Below are 21,778 nucleotides of genomic sequence, written 5' to 3' on the forward strand. Positions count from 1 at the left end.
GCGCGTACGTGCCGCTGGCCATAATGAAGCGTTGCACGCTGATTGACATAATTTCACACAGTCAAACGCTTTCCATTTGCTATTGCTTCATTTAAATAAAAGCCGCAAACCCATTTTATTGGCCTTGCGTAATGGTTGGGGCTTCGAATACATTCAAAGTCTACAAATAACATTCAAATGCTAACGCTCAACGTGGCATAGTGCTGCCAGACTGCGTCGAGTGAGTGAGTGCTGTAGAATTGATATGCTGGCTGCCACAATTAATACTATCGCATTGTTATCGATTTTTTATTTAATCAAATTTATGTAACAACAAAACATCAACATTTTTTAGACAATAGTAAATACGTCTTTCAGTATTGCAATATACTCCTCAGCTCCCTTGGCATTGGCTTCTTTATAATATGGCAGCTCACCGAGGCGTGCCAGCCAGGCGGTAATCTTTGGATACTTCTCCGGATCGATGCTCACCATTGCAGGCAAAGAAGATGCTGTAGGGCCACAACAGAAATCGGCAATTGTCACAGTATCGCCAGTCAAATAAGGACTATCACCCAGAAAGTTTTCCAGGTGACCGTAGGCATCGATAATGTTGTCAATCTTCTCCTGGGGCACTGTCGCGACCTTTTTGTAAAAATATGGCACACTTATGTTCCTCAAAGACATGAAGAGAACACTGGCATCAAAATACAAACGCTGCTCCAGCTTAGCTCTCTTCACTAGATCTTTTGGATAGAGATCGTCCGATTGTCCATACTTGTCCACCAGATAACAACAGATAGCATGAGAGTCCCAGAATAAGGTACCGTCGTCATCCAAGAGGGGCACTGTATGCTGTGGATTCTTCTGCAGAAATTCCTCCGTTCTATGCTCTCCTTTTAATAGATCGACTATTTTGTATTCAAAGGGCAGATCGAGCGCACGCAGAGTCAGAAGACAGGCACGCACTGGGGGACTTATGTCCAAGCCGTAGAGTACCAATTTCGACATACTTAAATTCAACTCTGAGCACAGATAAGAGCGCAGACAACTATCTGAACCGGGGTGTAGCCGGTAACTGCTTATACATATGTAGCTGTTCGACTTCTAAGGCCTCACATATGCTGAGCGAGCTTTTTATAGAGCTGTTGAGCCGACTAAGCATGATGAGTGAAAAGCTCAGTCTATAAATAGATTGATATAAGCAACGTTGTTGTCGGTGCTCAAATTGCATTTAATTGGAAGCCCAGCATTAATATAATCAACTATTAATATCCCTAAACAGACATTCCGTTACAATTTATAATACCCGTTGATATAATGTCAAAAGACGCTATAGATAAGACCCGATTAAAGTCTTCTCAATCAGCATTCAAATGCTAACGTTTAGTTCGACCCAGTGCTGCCAGACTGCGTCAAATGCGTGAGTGTTGTACAGCCCAGCTGCTGGTTATTAAATCTAAAACTTTCACATTGCTATCGATATTTTATTGAATGAAGTAAATTTATAAATATATGTATGTATGTATGATAATTATAAAGTTTTGTTTAGACAATAGTAAATGCACCCTTAAGCAATGCAATATACTCCTTCGCACCATTTCCATTGGCCTCCTTATAGTATGGTAGCTCACTGAGACGCTCCAGCCAGGCGGTAATCTTGGGATACTTCTCTGGATCGATGCTCACCATGGCAGGCAAAGAAGATGCTGTGGCAGCACAGCAGAAATCGGCAATAGTTACAGTATCGCCAGTCAAATATGGACTGTCACTCAGAAAGTTTTCCAGATGACCGTAAGCATCGATAATATTGTCAATCTTCTCCTGGGGCACTGTCGTTACCTTCTTATGGAAGTATGGCGCACATATGTTCCTCAAAGACATGAAGAGAACACTGGCGTCAAAATACAAACGCTGTTCCAGCTTAGCTCTCTTCACTAGATCTTTTGGATAGAGATCGTCCGATTGTCCATACTTGTCCACCAGATAACAACAGATAGCATGAGAGTCCCATATTAAGGTACCGTTGTCATCCAAGAGGGGCACCGTATGCTGTGGATTCTTCTGCAAAAATTCCTCAGTTTTATGCTCGCCACTCAATAGATCAACTATTTTATATTGAAAGGACAATTCGAGCGCACGCAGGGTCAGAAGACAGGCGCGCACTGGGGGACTTATGTCCATGCCGTAGAGCACCAATGTCGACATGCTTAAATTCCACTCTGAGCACAGACAAGAGAGCAACCAACTGTTTAATCGGGGCGTAGCCGGCAACTGCATAGAGCTGTTCGATTTCTATGGCTTCATATATACAGCTCGAGCTTTTTATAGAGCTGAGCCTGAGCCGGCCATACATTCTAAGTAAAAAGCTCATTCTATAAACAGATTGATATAAACAGAATCGTGCTCGGTGCTCAAGTTTCTTTAATTCGAAGCCCAGCTGCAAAACCTCATTTAATAAACTTTTTCAGTATCATGTACCTTAGTATAAACAATTGTATAGTTTCGCTTCCCTAAACATTTTCGTTACAATTTGTGACACCTGTTATCTGTTGATGTAATTCTCAAACAAACGATATAGATAAGCCAATCAAGCAAAGCAGGCAGAACAAATATTATCTTAATATGCGTTATCATTGTTGATTACATACTTATATATAAGACAAGCAGACATTGAGTATTTATTATCAAAACCATTTATTAGTTTATGCAAAATAATCTTCAATCACGATTGGCTTATTTACATGCATTTAAAAATGAATAGTTGCGCGCCTTACATGGCCAGTGTTGCTAAATGCTAAATTAGCAGTACTGCATAATGTCACCAACTAGCACACACCTGCAAGCAGCAAAACAGTTAGAAGCAGAGATGTGGCGGTGAAATACCCTGTAGTAAGTGAAGCCAGCATAGCTGTCATATAAATATTTAATATACTTTTTAAGCGTATTCTACCATTACACAATTGTAAAATAATTAAAGTAAAAGAATTCTGTTATTGGCAAAGAAACTCACATTAAAGTTGCTTACACTTGGCAGAATTACCAAATTGCCATTGAATCAATATACCCCACAGCACAATGTTGACAGGGCACAACAACATACAGTCTTTGTGCAACGCATTTCCTTACTATCAACGAATTAAAACAGAAAATTAAACATTTTCCATGCCAAACACTAAATAATTGCACAACCACCGCAACCATCGGACGCTCAAGGAGCCGCAACGTTTCGTGGCTGGACAGAAAGACGAAATGACGGCACGGAATCCCCAAACACTCATGGCACTGCCCAACGAAGAGAATTTCGACTTCCTATTCAAAATTGTGCTCATCGGAGACTGTTGCACGGGCAAGACATCAATACTGCAGCGCTTCAAGACGGGCAACTATGTGGAGCGGCACGGGAACACCATTGGCGTTGACTTCTCAATGAAGACCATTGAAGTCGAGGGCAAGCAAGTCAAGGTGAGACATCTGCGCAAATGCCAATGCCATATGAGCTATAATGATGCTGTCTGTGTTCTGGTATACCCTCAAATTAGCTACAAATCTGGGATACCGCTGGACAGGAGCGATTTCGCACCATTACTCAGAGCTATTACCGTGCGAATAATGGTGTCATAATTGGTGAGTAAATGACAAAAAAAAATGCAGGTTGGAGAAGCTGATAGACTCGAAGATACCCTAGAATACTAAATGAGTCAACAAATGTGATGAGTTGAGGTCAACTACGAAAGAGCAGGATTCAGTAGTATATATATTATACCCTCTCTCTGCCACCTGTTATGTAAAACATAATACCCCTCTGTAGTCTGACTAACAAACACTAGGTAGCTAATGCCTCGGCAACTCTTATCATGACCTATTGATCCTATTGTCATGGCCCGTTCGCTGATAAGCGAAAGGCCGCGCACATTTTCAATTACAATCGAATGCGCTGTGATTTTAATAGCATTCGCTTTGCCCCCTTATCAGCTGTGGAGAATGGTTGTTAAACACTTCTTTTTATGACAGTTTACGACATAACGAAACGTGCGACATTTGCCAATCTGCAAAAGTGGATCGAGGAGGTGCGCCGCTATACAGCCTCCAATGTGCTGATCATATTGATTGGCAACAAGTGCGACCTGGAGTCCGAGCGCGAGGTGGACTTTGAGGAGGCGCGCCAAATGTGTCAGTATATACCTGAAATCCTATTCGTGATGGAAACGTCCGCCAAGGAGAACACAAACGTCGAAGATGCCTTTCGCTGTCTGGCCACGGAACTGAAGGTGGGTGTGATTGACATCAATAAAAATGCAGTGTGATTGACTTCTGCTTATGCATTCGCAGCGGCAACACGATTCGAGCAACGTCCAGTCCTTGGATGAGAACACCGTGCAGCTGGGCCAGAGCAAACCGCTGAAGAGCTGCAGCAGCTCCTGCAATCTCACATAGACAACTCCATTTACTTATGATTTGGATTTTGATTTTATTTTTGTGATCAAATGTTCATGTGGCTATAATTTTTAGTATTTATACATTATATTTTACTTTGTTAATGTTTTGCATGTCTTCTACTCGCTGAGTCGAGTAACTAATTTATTCATTTAACATACATATCTATGTTCATATATACTTGTATTTATTTTGGTGGCTAGAGTACAAAACAATCTCACACATCACATTACACAAACGACAACAACAACAACAAGAATAACAACGTCAACAACGTCAATTAGAATTCACGTTCTCTTCATTAGTTCTTCGATAACAGAGTAAATAAAATACGTCCAATTCTGTATTTAAAAACAAAAAGCAAACAAATTTTCCGAAAATAAAAACTTGTTTATTTTATAAATTTATTGGAAGTTATTTAATTGGCTGCTTAGTTCGTAACATATACATACACATATATAATAATAATATAGATTTAATTTTATTGAGGGGCTTTCTTGACATACATATGTAAGTGTGTGTGAAGCGTCTCTTCGAACAATTCTCTCTCTTTCGACCTTTCGCTTTCGCTTTTTCTTTCGCTTTCTCATTCGTATAATTAGTTATGTCTTTACATTTACAATTAATTATATAAAAATTGATTTATTTGTCTAAATTAATTGTTTAACTATAAGCTAGTTGCGTCTGCATCTGCATCTGTCTGTCGGTCTGTCATTTGTTTTTAATGCGCTGCGCAACCCACTCCAAGCCCTGATACAGTCCCTCGCCCGTTAGCGCACAACACGCCTGGATGTGCCACTGATGTTTCTTGATAGAGGTGAGGTCCAACTGCCTGGAGATTTCCGCCGCTGACATCGATCCCTTCAGATCCTGTTTGTTGGCATAGACGAGCAGGCTGGCTTTACTCAAATCCTCGTGCTGCAGCATCCGATAGAGCTCCTCGCGCGTAACAGCCAAACGTTCGCGATCCGTCGAATCGATCACCATTATCACGAGCTCTGTGTTGGTGTAATATGTGCTCCACGCGGCCCGCAAGCTCTGCTGGCCACCCAAGTCCCAGACCAGGAAGTGTATATTCCGCCAGACTACTTCCTCAACGTTGGAGCCAATCGTGGGACTCGTGTGGACGACTTCGTTCATCAGAAACTGATACAATATTGTTGTCTTGCCCGCATTGTCCAAGCCAACCATTACCAGTTTGTGCTCCTCGTTGCCAAACATACGCCAGAGACGCGACAGTAATAGCCCCATCTCCAAATTATTGTTAGTTTGGGCGCGCGCGGGTGTCTATGTGTGTGTGTGTCCCTGCCTATGTGTGGAAGCGGACGTATTTGTTGTTAATTGGTGACAAAAAAACAACACACAATCGCAGGTATCGCAATCTATGCGCATATATGCATATGTATATATGTATGCCCGTTTCACACTGTATGCGCGTGTGTGAGAGTGCGTCAGTGTGTGCGTAAGCGTGTGGGTCGTCGTTCACGATGCCTTTGTTGTTGCGCAGCGGAAGGCCAACTGTAAATTATGCACTCACTCTCAGCTTGTCTGGTTCACGCACCACACAGCACGCTGCACTTTAGAGTTTCTTGAATTCCTTTTTCTTTATTTTATGGCTGCTTTTAATCACTGGGCCCAAACACTTGTTATTATTATGTTATCACGTCGATTTAGGTAGGCTTTGCTTTAGTTTTTGTGTTGAAACAAAAATTGCTCACGATTTCAGCTAGATATGTGAGCAGCATATCGATATATCGGCGATTCGATGTTGCGATACTTCAAGCGTTACACTTCCGATATCTATTAGCTATCGACACTGTTTATAGCGAACTCTTTTTGTTGGTTTTAAAATTAAACATTGTTAAATTGGATAAATTTGGAAAGCTGACAAAAAATGTAATAAGATTTAAACAATATATTCAAAGCATGCTAGTTCGGGTGATTCAAGTAATATTCGTTTTAATCATGTATCTCTGAAATAAGTTCCTCTTGCCAATATTCAAAATTCATTTCAAACTATACATTCATATTAATAATACATATTAAACATATTTCTACAGCTTTTGACATTTTATGTGTGATTAAACTCCGAGCTGCTTGGAAAATATTTTCAAAAGCAACAAATTATTTTTTGTTTTTGCATTTTTTCTGTCTTTAATAAAATGAATGTCCTGGAAACCTTTCTTACGTGTTACCAGTTTCTTACTGATCCCATAACGGACCTCGACCTGGATCTGGAATTCAACGAGAAGCTAGCCGAAAAATGTGAAGTGTTTCTGAAAGGGAAACAGAGGGCCAAGGCACGTTTCGTAAATATAGACAAGTATACAAAAAATGAGATTTGTATGATGGATGAAGTGTTGCCCACACCCAATGTGGATCACGTGATGGAGGTGGTCATCGATGGAGTCATTGCCAAAATGCAGTTTTAGTACAACAAAGGATTCGTATATTTCAAAATTTGCAAAAAATTAATTAAGAGAAATTCAATGTATCAGAATTACAAAAGGGCAAAATGGCCCAAGTAACAATTGCATTAATAAACAATACTTACATTTAAAGACTTAATAAATGTGGCAATAAAGAATAACTAAATATGGCTATATACAATGCATCTAAATATAATAAGGGCATATACTATATATAAGATTTCTAGGATTTCCCACTGGGCTTTTTGGACTTGGGCTTTCGAATATGCCGTTGAGTCTGTTTGCTGGGCGGCGCCAGCTCGTAGCGGAAGATGATGCAGCGCCTGTCAAAGAAGCTCTTGAGATCCTTGGGCTCGTAGCGATGGCCCAGCTGCTTAAAATATAGATAGATCTCCTGCAAGTCGATGGGCTCGTACATCAGCACACTTTCATGCAGGCTGGGATTGGCGCAGAGCAGATTGTGCCAGGCTATGTGCAGAGGCACCAGCGGCTGTGGCGTCTTTTTGCTGACATTCGTCTGCAGTATATAGTACTCGAACTCATCGCAGAGAGCCGGCGGCATAGCCTGGGAGAAGCGCAACAGCTCCGATCCGCAGGCATCTCGAAACTTCAGACTGGGCTGGAAGTCAGCGTCGGTGGGTGTGAGGCACTCAGTGCTGGCTGCTTGGAGCAGTCGGGCGTGGCCAGACTTGCCTCCTTTGCCACTAGTCACGGGTGTAGACTTGGAGCGGGGCAGTGCCACCTGCTGCGGCTCCTCTTCCAGAGGCAACATAATAGGATGAGTCTGGTTGTAGATATATTCCAGCAATTTGACGGCCTGTTTGCGTTTCAGTGGCTTTATGCCATAATTGTACAGCTGCTGCAGTAGCTCCGACTCGGTCATGAGCACAAAATCTGGCTTAGGTGACTGGCAGACGCGCACATTGTACACCTGGCCATTTACCTCCAGTTGATCAGGAGCAGCTGGTGTGGCTGCTTCAGTAGATTGAGCAGACTCGGTTAAGGTCTCTGTGTTGATCTCGCCGAGCAGCAGCCGATCCAGGCCACTAGGCACATCATTGCTGACCTCCTTATCCTCTTTCTGAAACACCAAACGATCGAATTCATCGAAATCGTCTGCTGAATCCGCGACTTCATTGAGCAGCTCCTTAAATTTATTGGTGCTGCTGCTGGAGTGAGGCTTAATGCGCGTCTCCGGAGGCGTGTCCAGAAACGAGGCATCCGTCCAGTCATCAATGGGTGCCTGCATTGCGTCAGCTTCTGGACTCTGCAGCGCGGGGAGGGGAAAGGGCTGAGAGATTGCCGCATCCATGATGCCAAACTCGGCGCGTTCTTTGCTCAATGCGCTCTTATTGGGGGAGCGCGATTTGCTGGACGTCTCTATGCAGCCATCCAAATAGGCATCCAGGTCATCCATAGTCTTGAAGAACGGCACACTTTGAGTCTTTTTTATGGGCGATCTGGAAGGGCTGTCCTCGTCGCTGCTCTCGCTGCTTGACTGCAGATCCGCTGCTTTGTCTGCCTTCCAGATCGAATAGTTGATTTCGTCATCAGAGAGCAGGACTCCACCGTCATCATCATCATCATCCTTATCATTGTCATCATCATCGCCGCTGTCTTGCGTTAAATCAATGCTCGCATTCGAGTGGCTCAGCGGAGTGGTAAATGGCGAGATGGGCTTATCTATAAAGCAGTTGCTCCGACGGCTTAAGGGACTCTTCAAGCTGGCCTCCAGCTGTCCGGGCGATTGCGTCAAGCTGAAGGCAAGCTTTGTGCTCTCCAACTGACTCAAACTGAGTGAGTCTGAGGCAGCAAGCGACGCTGCAGGGGAATTTATTTTCAGAGAATGATCCGTTGATTCAGCATTCAACTGCCTCGATTGGCTCGCATATTTGGCATACACTTCCTCAGCGATTTCACACGGCTCCGGCTGCTCACTCAAGTCGATATCATCATCGAAGTCTATGATGGGACTAGGCGGAAAAATGTGCTGCTCGAAAAGAGATTTACTTGAGTGGGTTTCCATGGCGGCATCCGACGAATCCGACTTCTGTGTTAAATCCACAAAGTTCTCTGTTGAGAAAAGTCAAATGTGAAATCCCAACTATGGCAATGCAGATGTGCGGAAACAACTTACCTTCCACAGCTTCATGCTCCGCTTCAACATCTTTCACAGTCTTCACTGAAACAGAGGCGATTTCATTACAAGTTCTTCTCCATCCAATTCTCTGTCCTTACCTTCGTCACTGGAATAGACTTCGTAGCTGTTCATGTCTGTGGTGCTCATATTCCTATAGACCTTTATTGAAAAGTTTTGCATCTCGCTAGCTACGCTGCCTGTGGCCGCTCCCTCCTCCTCCTCATCATCCGAGTCCGCAAAGAGATCGGGTGAAGTGCAGCGCGTGCTCTGCGTGGGCAAAGTGAGCTGAGCTGATGAGCAGCCGGGCTGCGTGTTCTCCTTATCATTACTTGGCTCATCAAATTGTCTCGTCATTCTGGCTCGCTTATCCGGCGGCTCCTTTACGGGACTCGCAGCGCTTAATGTGATTCGCACTTGCTCCTCAGCCTTTCCGCTCTGCTCCTGCATTTCGTCTTTAATGACTTCCTCAGCTTTTAAGGTCTCATCCTGCTCAGTGGGCTCAGCTAACGCCTGACTAGTATCCTGTATCATATTGTCCACCACCAGTTTTTCCAGGGCATCCAATTCTCGCTGCTCGGCAGCAGCACTAAAATGCGCCTCGAGCTCTTTGTAGACCTGCTCCAATTGTTGCCTTCTGCGCAGGGCCGTGGCGCTTTCGCGCTTCGGCGATAAATCCCGGCCAGGTATGGTCTCCCAGCTCTTTAGCAAATGATGCGCAGGTGTACGACCGACTTCCACTAGGTCCTGTACATAGTATGCAGACAGATCTGTGAGAGGCTCCTCACTTGGCTCGTGGATGATGCGTTGCTCTGCTTTGACTTGCAAATGCTGCAGTTGCTTGCTGATCAGCTCGAATGGCAATTGAAGCTCTGGGCTCGGCAGCTTTGTGCGCACCTGTTGCTTCATTAGCGCATCCACCTTGGCCTGCAGCTTCTTCAACTGCTCCTCCGGATTGCGTAAAGTAAGAGGCGTAAATTTGTTTGCCCATTTGCAGCGTTTGCCACGCTTGGGCATGGCAGCAAAGGTGAGCACATTGTATTCTATAGTAGAATAGTAAATGGACAGATTATTGAAGCATTTCTAGTGGTTTCATTGACTCACCCTCCTTGGCAGCTGTGCGGAAGCCATATTTTTGCAGCTTGCGCCTTATATTGTCCGTTGACTGGTTCGCTGCATCTTCAATAAGATTAACCACTTCCTCTCGCTCGTCCTCTGTGTCTTGTAGTCGAAGTCTTCCATGCTTCTCTGCCTCCGATTTGGACAAGGCCAGCGCCATTTCAATGTCATCGGGACTAAAGTTGTCGGCGATACAATGCTGTGCCGTCACCTCCGAGAAGAGCTGTTCGTTGCGCAGGAAGTCGCTTATGGTGGGCTGCTTATTCCGTCCGCCTCCGCGAGCTCTTTTCTGAGTTGTCGCACTTTTCAGCTTGGGCGCCTTCTTGGGCTTGGGCACAGCAGCGGGCGCATCCTGACGGCTGGCACGCGTCTTCTTCCTACTGGGCTCGGCAAAGAGTTGCTCCTGCTCCCCGGACTGAGCTGCTGCAGCATTGCTCGAACTCTCAGCTTGATCGAAATACTCGGACAGAGTCAGGGGCACGCTGCTTGCTTTCCTGGAGCTTAAAGTAGTAAAGGAAACAATAAGTATAACGAGTATAACTACAACATTTTATTAGTAAACTGAAGCACAACTAATAAAAGTTTCATTGGCCGACCTACCGCTGCTTGGAGTTCGCGGTTTGGAGTTTTTGAAAGTTTGCTCGTCGAGTTTCTCTGTCCATTTTATATTTTTGATACTTATTTTTATTATCTTGTTAACGTTCCGTGCGTAAATTCTCGGCCTCCTCGATGGCCTCTCGGATGAACTGACTAGGACGCGGCGCACCAAAGTCGAACAAGGCCTTACGCTCCTTCTCCACGTCGGTGGGTGTGAGTACCTTGAACAGCCTATCGTTGGTTATGCGCTGCATGGGAGTCAGACTGGAAAATAGGTTGCAAGTAGATCAACAATGCAGCACAGTGCGCTCTAGTCATCTACTTACTTCCAGAGCCCGAAAAGCAATGTGCCGGCTGCCAGAAACGCGTAGGCAAAACGATTGCGATAATGGTAGGATGGTGTTCCTTGTGTGCGTCGGGGCTTGCGCTTGCTAGTATCTATAGATGCCATTACCGTGGTGCCGAGCTGTGTCTTCGTAGCGTGTTGATATAATTATATAATTAAATACATTTTATGCGCGCAACAATACAGCGCCTAAACAACATGCAAATGATGAAACTCCTACACTGGCCAGGGCTGCACAACAAATGAACTTGGTGTCACAAGCTAAATACAAAGGTATAGATTCCGAAGCTGACAATTGCTACACATACTATTAATTGTATTATATTAATAATCAAATTAATAATTTTATATATTATGCTTGGAGAACTAACGAGTTTTATTTAACAACATCTGTTTATTTATGAATTTTTTTTGTGTAGCCCTGGCTCAAAACTACTCGGTAACTGTAACGATTACATTCACTACCTAAATAATTAACGTTAATTAGCGCACAGCGTAGGAGAGAATTGAAAATCAAGTTTAGTTTTATTTGAACGCTAATAACGTTCAGGTGCATAACATCCAATGATTCTCGGGTAAAGTGCGCCGTGTGTAGTTATAAAGCATAGAATCAATCAATGTAAGTGCAGCAGTAAATTAGTGATAAGAGAATGTAACAAGAACTAAAGCGTAAACTACTACGCAGACAAAAATCAGCATCCAAACTACAGACAAAGAAAAGAGTACAGAGTACAGCGAAAACAACATAAGCGAATGCGATAACAATGTGAAACAGACAAAGCAAAAGAGTTGAAAAATACAAGCACACACACAAATGCAACTGAAATTGTCTGCTTGTGTATGTGGGTGCGTGTGTATGGGTGTGTGTTAGAGAGTGTAACCAGATACAACGGCATTTTTATACACTGCCAAAAGAGAATAGTGCTGAATATGAAATGAAATGAATCCGATATATAATCATTGTTAATGGCGCATTTTATAAATTAAAATCAAATAAATAATAATAATAAATTATTACTAAAATAAATAGCTTATATTAAAATAATTGAATATGTCTGTTAGGGTATTTGGCCTTCGATCATAGAAAATTTTTCTGTTTTCTTTTGCAGAAATCAGCGAATAACGAAAACAAATTTCGATATCATATATTTTGTTTTTGTTGAGCAAAAAAACGCCCTTTTCTGCTAGCAAGAGTCGGATAATTTTGTATTCATTCAGTGGAGTTTTGTCCAGCGGCCCGCTTAGTCATGGCTCGAGAAGACGAGGAATGCATCGTGGACAGGAGACCGCGTGAGGAGGGGGAGGACACACCGAGCACGAATGGCGGACGCCAGGATAATGAATTGGCTCTGCCCTCGGGCGGCTGCTGCATGCCAACGAGCACCTGCCATCGCTTCCAGGCGCTCGTCTTCATGTGCCTGCTCGGCTTCGGCTCGTACTTCTGCTACGATAATCCGGGCGCCCTGCAGTCGGTGTTCAAGTCGCAGCTGGATCTGAGTGCGACACAGTTTACGCTCATCTACTCGATCTACTCGTGGCCCAATGTCGTGCTCTGCTTCTTGGGAGGATTCCTGATCGATCGTCTGTTCGGCATTCGGCTGGGCACGATAATCTACATGCTCATCCTGCTGGTGGGTCAACTGATCTTTGCCAGCGGAGCGCTGCTCGACACCTTTTGGCTGATGATCCTCGGCCGCTTCATCTTCGGCATCGGCGCCGAGTCGCTGGCCGTCGCCCAGAACAGCTATGCGGTGCTCTGGTTCAAGGGAAAGGAGCTGAACATGGTGTTCGGCCTGCAGCTCTCGGTTGCGCGCTTTGGCAGCACCGTCAACTTCTGGGTCATGCAGCCGATCTACAACTACGTGAGCGAGTTCTATCACGGATATCGCGCCCTTGGCGTCGTCCTGCTGCTGGCCACGCTCACCTGTGTGATGTCCCTGATCTGTGCCCTCGTGCTCGGCTGGATGGACAAGCGGGCGGAGCGGATTATGCAGCGCAACAACAACCCCTCCGGCGAAATACCCAAGCTCACGGACATCTTCACATTCAAGGCGCCCTACTGGATGGTCTCGATCATCTGTGTCGCCTACTACGTGGCCATCTTTCCGTTCATTGCTCTCGGCCAGAAGTTCTTCGTGGATCGCTTTGGCTACACGGAGGCGCAGGCCAACACCGTCGACTCGCTGGTCTACCTGATTGCTGCAGTCTCCTCGCCGATCTTCGGCTTCATCATCGACAAGTTGGGTCGCAATGTCACCTGGGTGATGGCGGCCACGATAACCACAATTGGGGCACATGCGCTGCTCACCTTTACCCAAGTGACGCCCTACGTGGGCATGATTATTATGGGCCTATCGTACTCCATGCTGGCTGCCAGCCTCTGGCCCCTGGTGGCCCTCATCATACCCGAATATCAGCTGGGCACCGCGTACGGCTTCTGTCAGTCCGTGCAGAATCTCGGCCTGGCTGTCATCACCATCGTGGCCGGCATCATAGCCGACCAGAGCGGCAACGACCACACCTGGGTGCAGCTCTTCTTCATGGGCTGGCTGACGATTGCCCTAATCGCCACCAGCGTCATCTGGGGCTACGACAGGAGGCATCGCGGCAATCTCAACATGAGTCCGGCCCAACGCGCGACGTATGTCAATCCGGTCAACTATCAGAACTTTGAGTAAGGGACTACCATGAGCCAGCATCGTGTGTACGATAATTCTGCTCTATTATGAAATTCTATAATTCTATAATTAGGGGCCCCGAAATGCGGGTCCGGAAACATTTTAACGAACTATGTGAAAAGACGGGTCTACGATTGATCTTTGATAATGTGATGAGCGAACAATGTATCGCTAGGTATATACTGAATTGGAATTGTTTGTCTAAAAGTACACACACACACACACAGATATACAGATTATATATATATTAATGAATTACATTTATGTATTTTTATAGCAATTTATTATTAATACAATTACTGCATGTTTATGTCTTGTGTACATGTTTTACAAAATTTTAAATAAATCAAATCTCTGTTTAAGTGCAAATGTTTAATAATAAATCATTGATATTCCATTAAATGTCGTTTGAATTCAATAAGCTTTACACTCCCATATTGTATGGCAATAAAGATATATGTATGTATATGTGTTGATCAAGATCTAGCTAAATCGCTTGTTGTTTTTTCTTGCATCGACTGACTTACTGGGAAATGTTGGATCATATTGGAGTACATACTATATAGGGGTGTTTGGGAAGGTTTACGAGGAAATTTGTATGTACAGAAGTGTGTCTGTTCACCCAAAGTCCACATTAGTCATTCGCATGCTAGATGATAAAGCTCATTCGACTGATTGTTTCTATTAGAAATGTGAGTTATAACAGACGTATAGACATACTATAGACTATAGTATCTATAGCTAGTATAGTCAAGATTGCAATTGTTGAATCAGGTCAGCACAGCTTGAATAATAAAGTTTTCCATCAACTTTCCAGCGTTGACCGATAATGCCTATATAAGAAACTAAGTGAAGACTATAAATTTAAGATAAATATATTACTGATAGCTAGGCTATAGAACTACACTACTTCCTAGTTTGATTGAAGCGTATTGGGAGACTAAAGAGGGATTGTGATTGAGAGTCTATAATGTATATTGAGAGATTGAGATTAAAGAGTAGATAATCTAATCTCTCTCAAGGCGAACATTCGACGAATCTGCTTCGAATCGAAGTTTCTCATTTTAAAACCTTTAACTTTTACAGCTTATAATGCGCTCTACTATTTCTATAGCCAACTGACAAACATTGGGATTCGTAGCTTTATCAATTCTTTTAGCAAACAAATTAAAAACTTTTTCATAGAGAAATTTGGAATGCTCTGCAGTTGTAAGGCGCTTTTATGCCAGTGCTAACAGTGCTAATTCAATATGTAATTGCCATTTTTGTGAGTCAACCCACATTTTAGGCACTGCCCGAATCGATCAGAATGTTTTGCATTTCGTTAAAGTTCCACGTTTGCTTTATTCAAAACATTTTAATGTCTGTCCGTCGCTCGAGCACCTCGATGCACTGTTTGCTGTCCAGGCCGAGCACGCGTAGCTCATGCAGCGGCTTCGTCTTCTCCTCCGCCGTCTGCCCGCCGCGCAGAGTCTCGAGCAGCAGCAGGGCTGTGCCCCTCGCCGCTGTCAGCAATTTGCAAGCGTCATGAATGCTGAAATACAAGCATATAATGAGTTTAGTAAATATGATATTTGAAGCGGCCTGTCGTGACTCACCGCTTGAAGAGCAGCTCGGGTCGTCGTGTGTACTGGCCGAAGAGCGCGAAGAGCAGCGTCATGTCGTAGTTGAACTGGGCAGCACCTGCCGTGGAGAACCTCGTATTTAATACCATGTTCTCCAGAATGAAGTCGTCGATCTGCTGGGCCATCAGACGCAGCGTCTGGTTGAACAAATTGGTGGACAGCTCGCGCTCCAGGTTGTGCAGGAGTGTGACTAGAACCTGGAACATTTCGCCGCCGCTGGGCGAGAGGATGAAGGGCTCGCGGCTGTTCTGCTCGGGCATGCTGGGCCAGCAGTCGTGGCGGTAGTTCATTGACTTCGCCTTCATCTCGTTCACGGCCTTGTTGGCCAGATTCTTCATCAGCTGGCGTGCCCAGTGCTCCAGCTCGGCGACGGGATGCTCGAACACCGAATTGATTTCGCTGGCATTTGGCCCGGCCAGCGCGGCATGCAAGTGCAAATAATGGACATTCTCGCCCCATTCGCGCAGCACCATTATCAGATAGTTGATGGCATTCAGCACGGGCAGGCTGGGCACAGCTCCGCTGCTGTGCAGCTGCACGAGGCGCCGTCGAAAGCTGTCGATCAGCTCCAGCTGCAGCTGCAGGAATTGCAGCTGATGGCCGGGCTGTATGAGCGCATAGTAACGATCCTTGATGGCGTCCAGCAGGCGCATGAACTGATCGGCGCACTTCGGTATCTTCAGATCATCCTCGAAGGTATTGGGATCTATCAGCTGAAACGGCGTCTCCGCCTGCAAGATCTGGTCCATTTTCTCGGCACAAACTGGGAAAGAACAGTATATTAAAATAATTATCCAAATCAGGCTTCAATTCCATTTTACATCGCTCCTCCAGCGATATCCAGCGCAGCAGATACATGGGCTGTGTGAGCACGGAAATGGCGCTGGGAAAGCTGGCCGGATAGCCAAAGGTCTCGCGCAGCTCTGCCTCGAAGGCGAGCGTCTCATCCAGCAGATGCGCAAACAGATTCTCATCCTGCGCGATTTGCTCAATGTCCGCTGCCAGCTTTTCAATGGTCAGCTGCACCAGGCCCCGCATGAATTCTAGCTGGAATATACAGTCAGATTAGTGAGGTGAGTACAAGTGGCTTCGGGATTGAATTTACTCTTAGATTGTAGTCCAATTTGCCCGCCTTCATGGCCGCTGGCTGAAACGTCTTGCCCACAAAGAAATGCGTTTCCTTGCCCCAGTTTAGGATCTGCGTGTAGAACCACTCGGGCTTGTCCAGTCGATTCGTTTGCCGGGTGCCTGTGAAGTGGAACATGAAACGCTGGCGATACGGAGCCAGCAGCAGCTGCACCACCTTACTGATGGGCGGGCACACAATGCTGGACGTGATGCTCAACATGCTCTCATGTTCCTCTGCCGGGGATTTGATTAGGAACATGTATTCGGCAAGCAATTGTGCCTTGGCAGTGTCGCGACTGGGGGAATAGTTGAGCGACTGCTGCTCCAGGTGCGCCCAGCGCATCGCCTTGAGCACAGCCTCAAACTCGCTGGAGAGACGCTGCAGCAGCAGCTTGTGCCAGTAGATAGCAGTGGCTTCAGCGTAGGACTTTAGATAATTGGCCTGTACTGACTGCAGTCGACCCACCACGCTGTGCTCACAGTCGTTGCCCTCGTAGAGCGTCAGGTAGATATTGACCAGCTTAGCCTCGTCCTTGCCATTGATGGCAGCTCCTAGCGCTGCGCTGATCTCTTGTATGTCTTGCACCAGGCGCAGATATTGCGTCACATTCTGCAACTGTCGCACCTGTTGCAGATCCTCTGCCACGCCTTCTAGAGCCGGCTGACATTCCTTAAGCTTCTGCTTCAGTTTCGCACTGAACTGCGAAAGTTTCTCCAACTCGAAGTCGATGCTCTCACAGACCTGCTGCTGGCATTGGAGCGCAGACTTGTAGCTGGACACGTTGAGTGGATCCTCGTAGTTCAGCTGAAAGTCCAAAACAATTATATATGCAATAATATTGTAATTTACACTTACGGTCTGGCTAATCGCTTGTAATCGTTGCTTGGCATCATCGACGAGCAGCGCAGCCCGATGCAGCTGATTGGCATCTTTGCCAATCTTTTCATTGAGGCGCGCTACAATACGCTGTTCCAGTTCACTCAGCTTTCCGTGCATTGTGTGCGGTACATTCAAATAAAAGTATAAAACATATAATTGGGCTATGAACACGTATAAAAATAATTGTTGATGCAGTCACTATTGAACCATGGCTGCAGTTACTAATTTGAATGAGTGAACTAGTTTAAGTAGTTCATGGTGAACTTTATTAGCTCCACCTGTGGCGCCAAACCTGAACTAGCAAAAAGAACGACAATTAAGTGAGCTTGTTCAATCACACTTGTGGCGCCAAATCATGTGTTTAAACGAGTAACAATTATTTAACAAACTCAGTATGTCTGAAGAATTTTGTATTTGTTTCACTTGAAATTAAAGCGCTCAGCATAGAAAATAATTGTTTGTGAAACTTCCTCCCGCATTGTTGACTAATTAGTGAGAGCGGCACAGCTTTGTTTTTTCCACATTCAGCTACATGCTGAACTGCTGTTTCATATTAAACATATTGAGTGCAATTGAAATTGAAATACTATCGTATGAGCTAAATCTACTTGAGTGTTTTTAGTTCAATTGAAAACTATCTGTTGCAGGGCTGTAATTTTTATCGATATACCGATAGGCCGCGTGTTACCATCTGCAGTGAATGGTCTTTTTCAAACACAGCCGCCAGCAGGTGTTGCAGTTAGCGTCGCGTTGCATTAACTTTTTCGTCGGGCTGCGGAAAACTTAAAGTGAAAATGTTTACGCCAAGACAAAAGGTCCACACCCAAGGTGTTGCCAACTCGCCACACACACCGCTCAGTTTTAGTCGTGAGCTACGTCAGGTTTTGCAAGAGCGAAACCTTCTGACGGCCAAGTCGCGTAAGAAAGGTAAGCAAGAAAGGGGCGTGCCCAAGCCGAAGACAAAGGACGCCTTCTAATTAGTGTTGCTATCCCTGATCAGTGTGCTCCATGCTGGACAGCAGCTCCAGCAGTCCCATTGGCTCACCCAATCCGGAGGCAGGCAAACGCATCGGCTTCCGTCTGCAGGCAGTTCAGGAGATTATCACGTCGGAGAAGTCCTACCTAGAGCAGCTGGAGCTGCTCATGAAATACTTTGTGCGTCCGCTCAAGGAGCAGGCCATCATCGATGCCGCCAATCACACGGCACTCTTTGGCCAAATCGAGATGATTCACAATTTGAATGGCGAATTCCTGCGCGAGCTGGAGGCCAACATGGAGAATGTGGCCCATGCGTTTCTCAAGATGGCTCCGTTCTTCAAGCTCTACTCGGTCTATGCATTCGACTACCGAGGTGCATTGTTTATACTGCAAGATTTGATCAGCAAGAACCCAGTTTTTCGTAAATTTCTGGAGGAGAACGAGAGTCGTCCGGAAGTGCAGCGCAAGCTGAATTCACTGATGATTGTGCCCATACAGCGGGTGCCGCGCTACAAGCTGCTGCTGGAGCAGGTGCTGCTCTACACCAGTCCGGCCGACGCGGACTACAAGCTCCTGAAGGGTAAGCTAAGAATTAAACACAATTTCTGGGGAGGATTTCACACATTTCTTTTACAGAATCTGTCAAGGAGATCGAGGCGACGGCCTCGCACATTAACGCCTGCGTGGAGGAGCAGGAGATCACCCAGTATCTGATTCATCTACAGAATTCCCTCGTCAATCGCACGCCCAACATTGTGAAGCCCTCGCGCCGCGTCATTAAGGAGGGCATGCTCTACAAGATCACGCACAAGGGCCAGCCCATCAAGCGCTACTGCGTGCTCATGTCGGACATCTTCATGTACTGCAAGGTGATCAAGGAGCGTGCGCCCAACACCCAGGTGGAGAACTCCCTCGAATGCTGCTGCATCTTTCCACTGAAGAAGTGCAAGGTCTACGAGATGATGCCAGGAAACTTCAAGCTGAGCTGCCAGAGCGACGGCATCATCTTCGGCTGCGACGACCTGCAGGTGTCGCGCACCTGGGTGGGCTTCATACGGGATGCCATTGACTTGCATGTGCAGTGCCGCAAGACCCTGCGCAAGGACTCCAGCAAACGCACGCCCATCCGCAAGAAGGACATGAAGAAATTCGGCGCCGATTATGTACTGAGTCCCAACAAGCGCAAATGCGTGAGTAGCAAGCAGCTCAGCTGTGATCCCTCCTGATTCCTCTTTCTTTGCAGGATTATGAGACTATTTTTCGCAACAAGAACCGCAGCACGGACTCCGATGAGGAAGCCGCCAACGAAACACTAGGCAGTCGCAGCATTTGCTTTCCCCGCAAGCGCAAGTATCCACAGCAGATGCCCCAGACGTCCACGTCCACTTTAAGCGTCAGTGTCAAGCGTCCGGCGCCACCGCCGCCCACCGTGGAGCTGCGGCGCAAGGAGGAGCCGCTGTCCGCCAGCAAGGAGAACCGTATCTCCAAGCTGTACAAAATGATTGTCCCCGGCGACAAGGCAAACAATCTGCGTGGCATCCTGAAGCGCAGCAAACCGACCAACAACCCGCCGCTTGATGCGGATCCCAGTTACGGCTTCGCCAGTCGCTACTCCGATTCCAAGTCATACTTCCGAGCGCACAACGTGGACAACACCATACCCACGGCCATCAAGCGCGAGGATCTGTTCGATGTGGACCTTGGCAATGGAAACTTTCGGGATGTGCTCTTTCCACTGCGCTCCAGTGGAGGCAGCCAAAAAAGTGGCGGAGTCGGAGGCGGAGGTGGAGGTGGAGGCGGCGCCGGTTGGACCACACCTGAGCAGACTCTAAGATCAGCCGAGGAGGACGCCTTGTACGCAGTTCCACAGAAGAAGCGAGTCAAGTTTGATGATGCGCTAGATGCGTATGAGCAGAAGCCATTCGTGTTCCCCAGCAGTGGAAGCAATGCGGAGGCTATCAAAGCACCATCGCTACGCGAGCGTATTTATGACTTTTTTGCCAATCTCTTCTAGAATAAGAATATATTGTAATTTATCGCACCACTCATTCACATCCACAATAAAAGCATTTACTACATCAGCAGGCGCCTCGCAGCTCTCTAACTCGGCTCATGAATCCCTCCACGGCCCGCTCGTCGATCTCCTGCTGCCAGTCGCCGTCGCGCTTGAAGTGGGAGCCAATGATGGCAGCTTGGGCATCTGGGAAATATTGACTTATGTTGTCCTTGGTTACGCCCGAGCCTATTATGAGGGGCACTTTTAGCTGGCCGGCTAGCTCCTGGACATCTTTGGGACTAGCCGCCTGACCCGTTGCCGTGCCCGTGACAATGATTCCGTCCGTGAGAAAGAATTCCGCCGCATGAGCCGTTTCCAGCAGGCTGACGTCTGCTGTTATGGCATGCGAGCTGTGCTTCTTCTTCAGATCCGTAAAGATTAGGACATCGTCCGCATCGATTTGTCTGCGATAGCGCAGCAGCTGGCCGGCGCAGGCGTCCGTGTAGCCCTCATCGGCCACGTGGCCAAAGACAAAGCCTTCGGCGCGTATGAACTGCAGCTGGCAGGCCTTGGCTATGGCCAGCGAGTGCTTGTTGCCACAGGCTAGCACCTGCACGCCGCAGGGCGTCTGCTTGGGCAGAATCTCGCGCACGGCCAGCGACAGTCGCGTCATGCACGAAACTATCTCAGCGCCAAGGTGACGATCCTGCACGTAGGGTATATCGTGCATATTCTCGATGAGCACTGCATCCTGCACGTATTACACACTAGATTACATTCTTGCATATATAATATCATTCTTGGACTACCATTTGATGTCTCCGGTACAGCTCCGCCTCGTGTTTGGCCTTCTCAATAGTCTGATTCCAGTTGCCGGCATAGCGAGGGGTGCCTTCATTTGAATATTTGTTGTATTAAAATCGTTGCTCTAAAAGCTTTCTCATTTTGCATTTACCTGGCAACGCATCCACATGTATCATGCCAATTATTTTGCATTTTTCTTTACCAAAAACGCTAACAAATCGTCGCATTATCAGATTAAAACAATATGCTTCTAAAATATGTATATAAACAACAATAGAGATGAGCAAAGTCGCATCAGCTGTTCTTACCACATTTCCCAGCACTAATTTGCTGCCACTTGTTGAGTCAGGGTTGCCAGCTGTTGAGGCAGCAGGCTAAATAGGCAAACATTTTAAATATTTCCATTAAGTACTTAATTCTCAGCTGAACGATCACTGAATATTATTTTTCACTTCACTTCACTTCACTTTACTGCACGACTGACTCCCACCGGGCCTGAGCTACTGAAGAAAAATGAGCTGGTGTTGCCCATTATATAGGGCAATTCTCACTTACACAAAGAGTCGCGCTCAGCCGATGAGCCCGACGTCAGGTAGAGATCGTTGCAGTCGACCTTTAGGGCACCAATGGCAGCTCTCTCGGTAC

At 46.2% G+C, this 21,778-nt stretch overlaps 10 protein-coding genes across 12 annotated transcripts; 3 read left to right on the top strand and 7 right to left on the bottom strand.

Moving 5' to 3' along the window:
* Positions 1 to 245: 245 nt before the first annotated feature.
* LOC115563793 (glutathione S-transferase 1) lies at positions 246 to 1,099 on the bottom strand. The gene has a single exon (XM_030387314.2). It carries the CDS (start codon positions 988 to 990, stop codon positions 331 to 333), a length of 660 nt encoding a protein of 219 aa, XP_030243174.2. The 5' UTR covers positions 991 to 1,099; the 3' UTR covers positions 246 to 330.
* Positions 1,100 to 1,445: 346 nt separating this feature from the next.
* LOC115563791 (glutathione S-transferase 1) lies at positions 1,446 to 2,291 on the bottom strand. The gene has a single exon (XM_030387310.2). The coding sequence runs from the start codon at positions 2,257 to 2,259 to the stop codon at positions 1,528 to 1,530; it is 732 nt and encodes a 243-aa protein (XP_030243170.2). The 5' UTR covers positions 2,260 to 2,291; the 3' UTR covers positions 1,446 to 1,527.
* Positions 2,292 to 3,041: 750 nt separating this feature from the next.
* Rab19 (RAS oncogene family member Rab19) lies at positions 3,042 to 4,775 on the top strand. The gene is made up of 4 exons (XM_030387311.2): positions 3,042 to 3,444; positions 3,522 to 3,606; positions 3,994 to 4,250; positions 4,312 to 4,775. Exons 1-4 carry the CDS (start codon positions 3,232 to 3,234, stop codon positions 4,414 to 4,416), a joined length of 660 nt encoding a protein of 219 aa, XP_030243171.1. The 5' UTR covers positions 3,042 to 3,231; the 3' UTR covers positions 4,417 to 4,775.
* A 10-nt stretch (positions 4,776 to 4,785) lies between these two features.
* Positions 4,786 to 6,193, bottom strand: Arl5 (ADP-ribosylation factor-like 5). Its single transcript, XM_030387312.2, has one exon. It carries the CDS (start codon positions 5,665 to 5,667, stop codon positions 5,128 to 5,130), a length of 540 nt encoding a protein of 179 aa, XP_030243172.1. The 5' UTR covers positions 5,668 to 6,193; the 3' UTR covers positions 4,786 to 5,127.
* Positions 6,194 to 6,701: 508 nt separating this feature from the next.
* Positions 6,702 to 10,930, bottom strand: mus312 (mutagen-sensitive 312). Its single transcript, XM_030387304.2, has 5 exons — positions 10,702 to 10,930; positions 10,087 to 10,601; positions 9,084 to 10,025; positions 8,983 to 9,027; positions 6,702 to 8,918 (listed from the first exon to the last, which is right to left on the bottom strand). Exons 1-5 carry the CDS (start codon positions 10,761 to 10,763, stop codon positions 7,069 to 7,071), a joined length of 3,414 nt encoding a protein of 1,137 aa, XP_030243164.2. The 5' UTR covers positions 10,764 to 10,930; the 3' UTR covers positions 6,702 to 7,068.
* On the bottom strand, positions 10,387 to 11,250 carry LOC115563792 (uncharacterized). Of its 2 annotated transcripts, XR_016196856.1 has the most exons (3): positions 11,025 to 11,250; positions 10,702 to 10,962; positions 10,387 to 10,601 (listed from the first exon to the last, which is right to left on the bottom strand). XR_016196856.1 is itself a non-coding variant. In XM_030387313.2 (2 exons), the coding sequence occupies exons 1-2, from the start codon at positions 11,147 to 11,149 to the stop codon at positions 10,797 to 10,799; spliced, it is 291 nt and encodes a 96-aa protein (XP_030243173.1). In that variant the 5' UTR covers positions 11,150 to 11,250; the 3' UTR covers positions 10,635 to 10,796. The 2 variants fall into 2 exon arrangements, 1 of the variants encoding a protein (XP_030243173.1); XM_030387313.2 differs by lacking the exon at positions 10,387 to 10,601 and having other exon boundaries at positions 10,635 to 10,962.
* A 255-nt stretch (positions 11,251 to 11,505) lies between these two features.
* mrva (minerva) lies at positions 11,506 to 14,124 on the top strand. Its single transcript, XM_018102010.3, has 2 exons — positions 11,506 to 11,663; positions 12,154 to 14,124. The coding sequence occupies exon 2, from the start codon at positions 12,292 to 12,294 to the stop codon at positions 13,720 to 13,722; it is 1,431 nt and encodes a 476-aa protein (XP_017957499.1). The 5' UTR covers positions 11,506 to 11,663; positions 12,154 to 12,291; the 3' UTR covers positions 13,723 to 14,124.
* Positions 14,125 to 15,034: 910 nt separating this feature from the next.
* Positions 15,035 to 17,611, bottom strand: Rint1 (RAD50 interactor 1). Its single transcript, XM_018102655.3, has 5 exons — positions 17,332 to 17,611; positions 16,453 to 17,280; positions 16,169 to 16,394; positions 15,321 to 16,110; positions 15,035 to 15,256 (listed from the first exon to the last, which is right to left on the bottom strand). The coding sequence occupies exons 1-5, from the start codon at positions 17,470 to 17,472 to the stop codon at positions 15,070 to 15,072; spliced, it is 2,172 nt and encodes a 723-aa protein (XP_017958144.1). The 5' UTR covers positions 17,473 to 17,611; the 3' UTR covers positions 15,035 to 15,069.
* A 470-nt stretch (positions 17,612 to 18,081) lies between these two features.
* Positions 18,082 to 20,414, top strand: RhoGEF4 (Rho guanine nucleotide exchange factor 4). Its single transcript, XM_030387305.2, has 4 exons — positions 18,082 to 18,282; positions 18,356 to 18,913; positions 18,970 to 19,523; positions 19,577 to 20,414. Exons 1-4 carry the CDS (start codon positions 18,150 to 18,152, stop codon positions 20,345 to 20,347), a joined length of 2,016 nt encoding a protein of 671 aa, XP_030243165.1. The 5' UTR covers positions 18,082 to 18,149; the 3' UTR covers positions 20,348 to 20,414.
* Positions 18,131 to 21,460, bottom strand: LOC108657703 (uncharacterized protein F13E9.13, mitochondrial). Of its 2 annotated transcripts, XM_089260403.1 has the most exons (4): positions 21,285 to 21,460; positions 21,139 to 21,221; positions 20,408 to 21,080; positions 18,131 to 20,343 (listed from the first exon to the last, which is right to left on the bottom strand). In XM_089260403.1, the coding sequence occupies exons 1-3, from the start codon at positions 21,358 to 21,360 to the stop codon at positions 20,412 to 20,414; spliced, it is 828 nt and encodes a 275-aa protein (XP_089116529.1). In that variant the 5' UTR covers positions 21,361 to 21,460; the 3' UTR covers positions 18,131 to 20,343; positions 20,408 to 20,411. The 2 variants fall into 2 exon arrangements, with proteins under 2 accessions (XP_089116529.1, XP_030243169.1); XM_030387309.2 differs by having other exon boundaries at positions 18,131 to 21,080.
* Positions 21,461 to 21,778: the final 318 nt, after the last annotated feature.

Source organism: Drosophila navojoa, chromosome 4 (genome assembly GCF_054131105.1).
Source record: "Drosophila navojoa isolate 15081-1374.11 chromosome 4, UAZ_NAV_1.0, whole genome shotgun sequence".
Taxonomy (NCBI): Eukaryota; Metazoa; Arthropoda; class Insecta; order Diptera; family Drosophilidae; genus Drosophila; species Drosophila navojoa.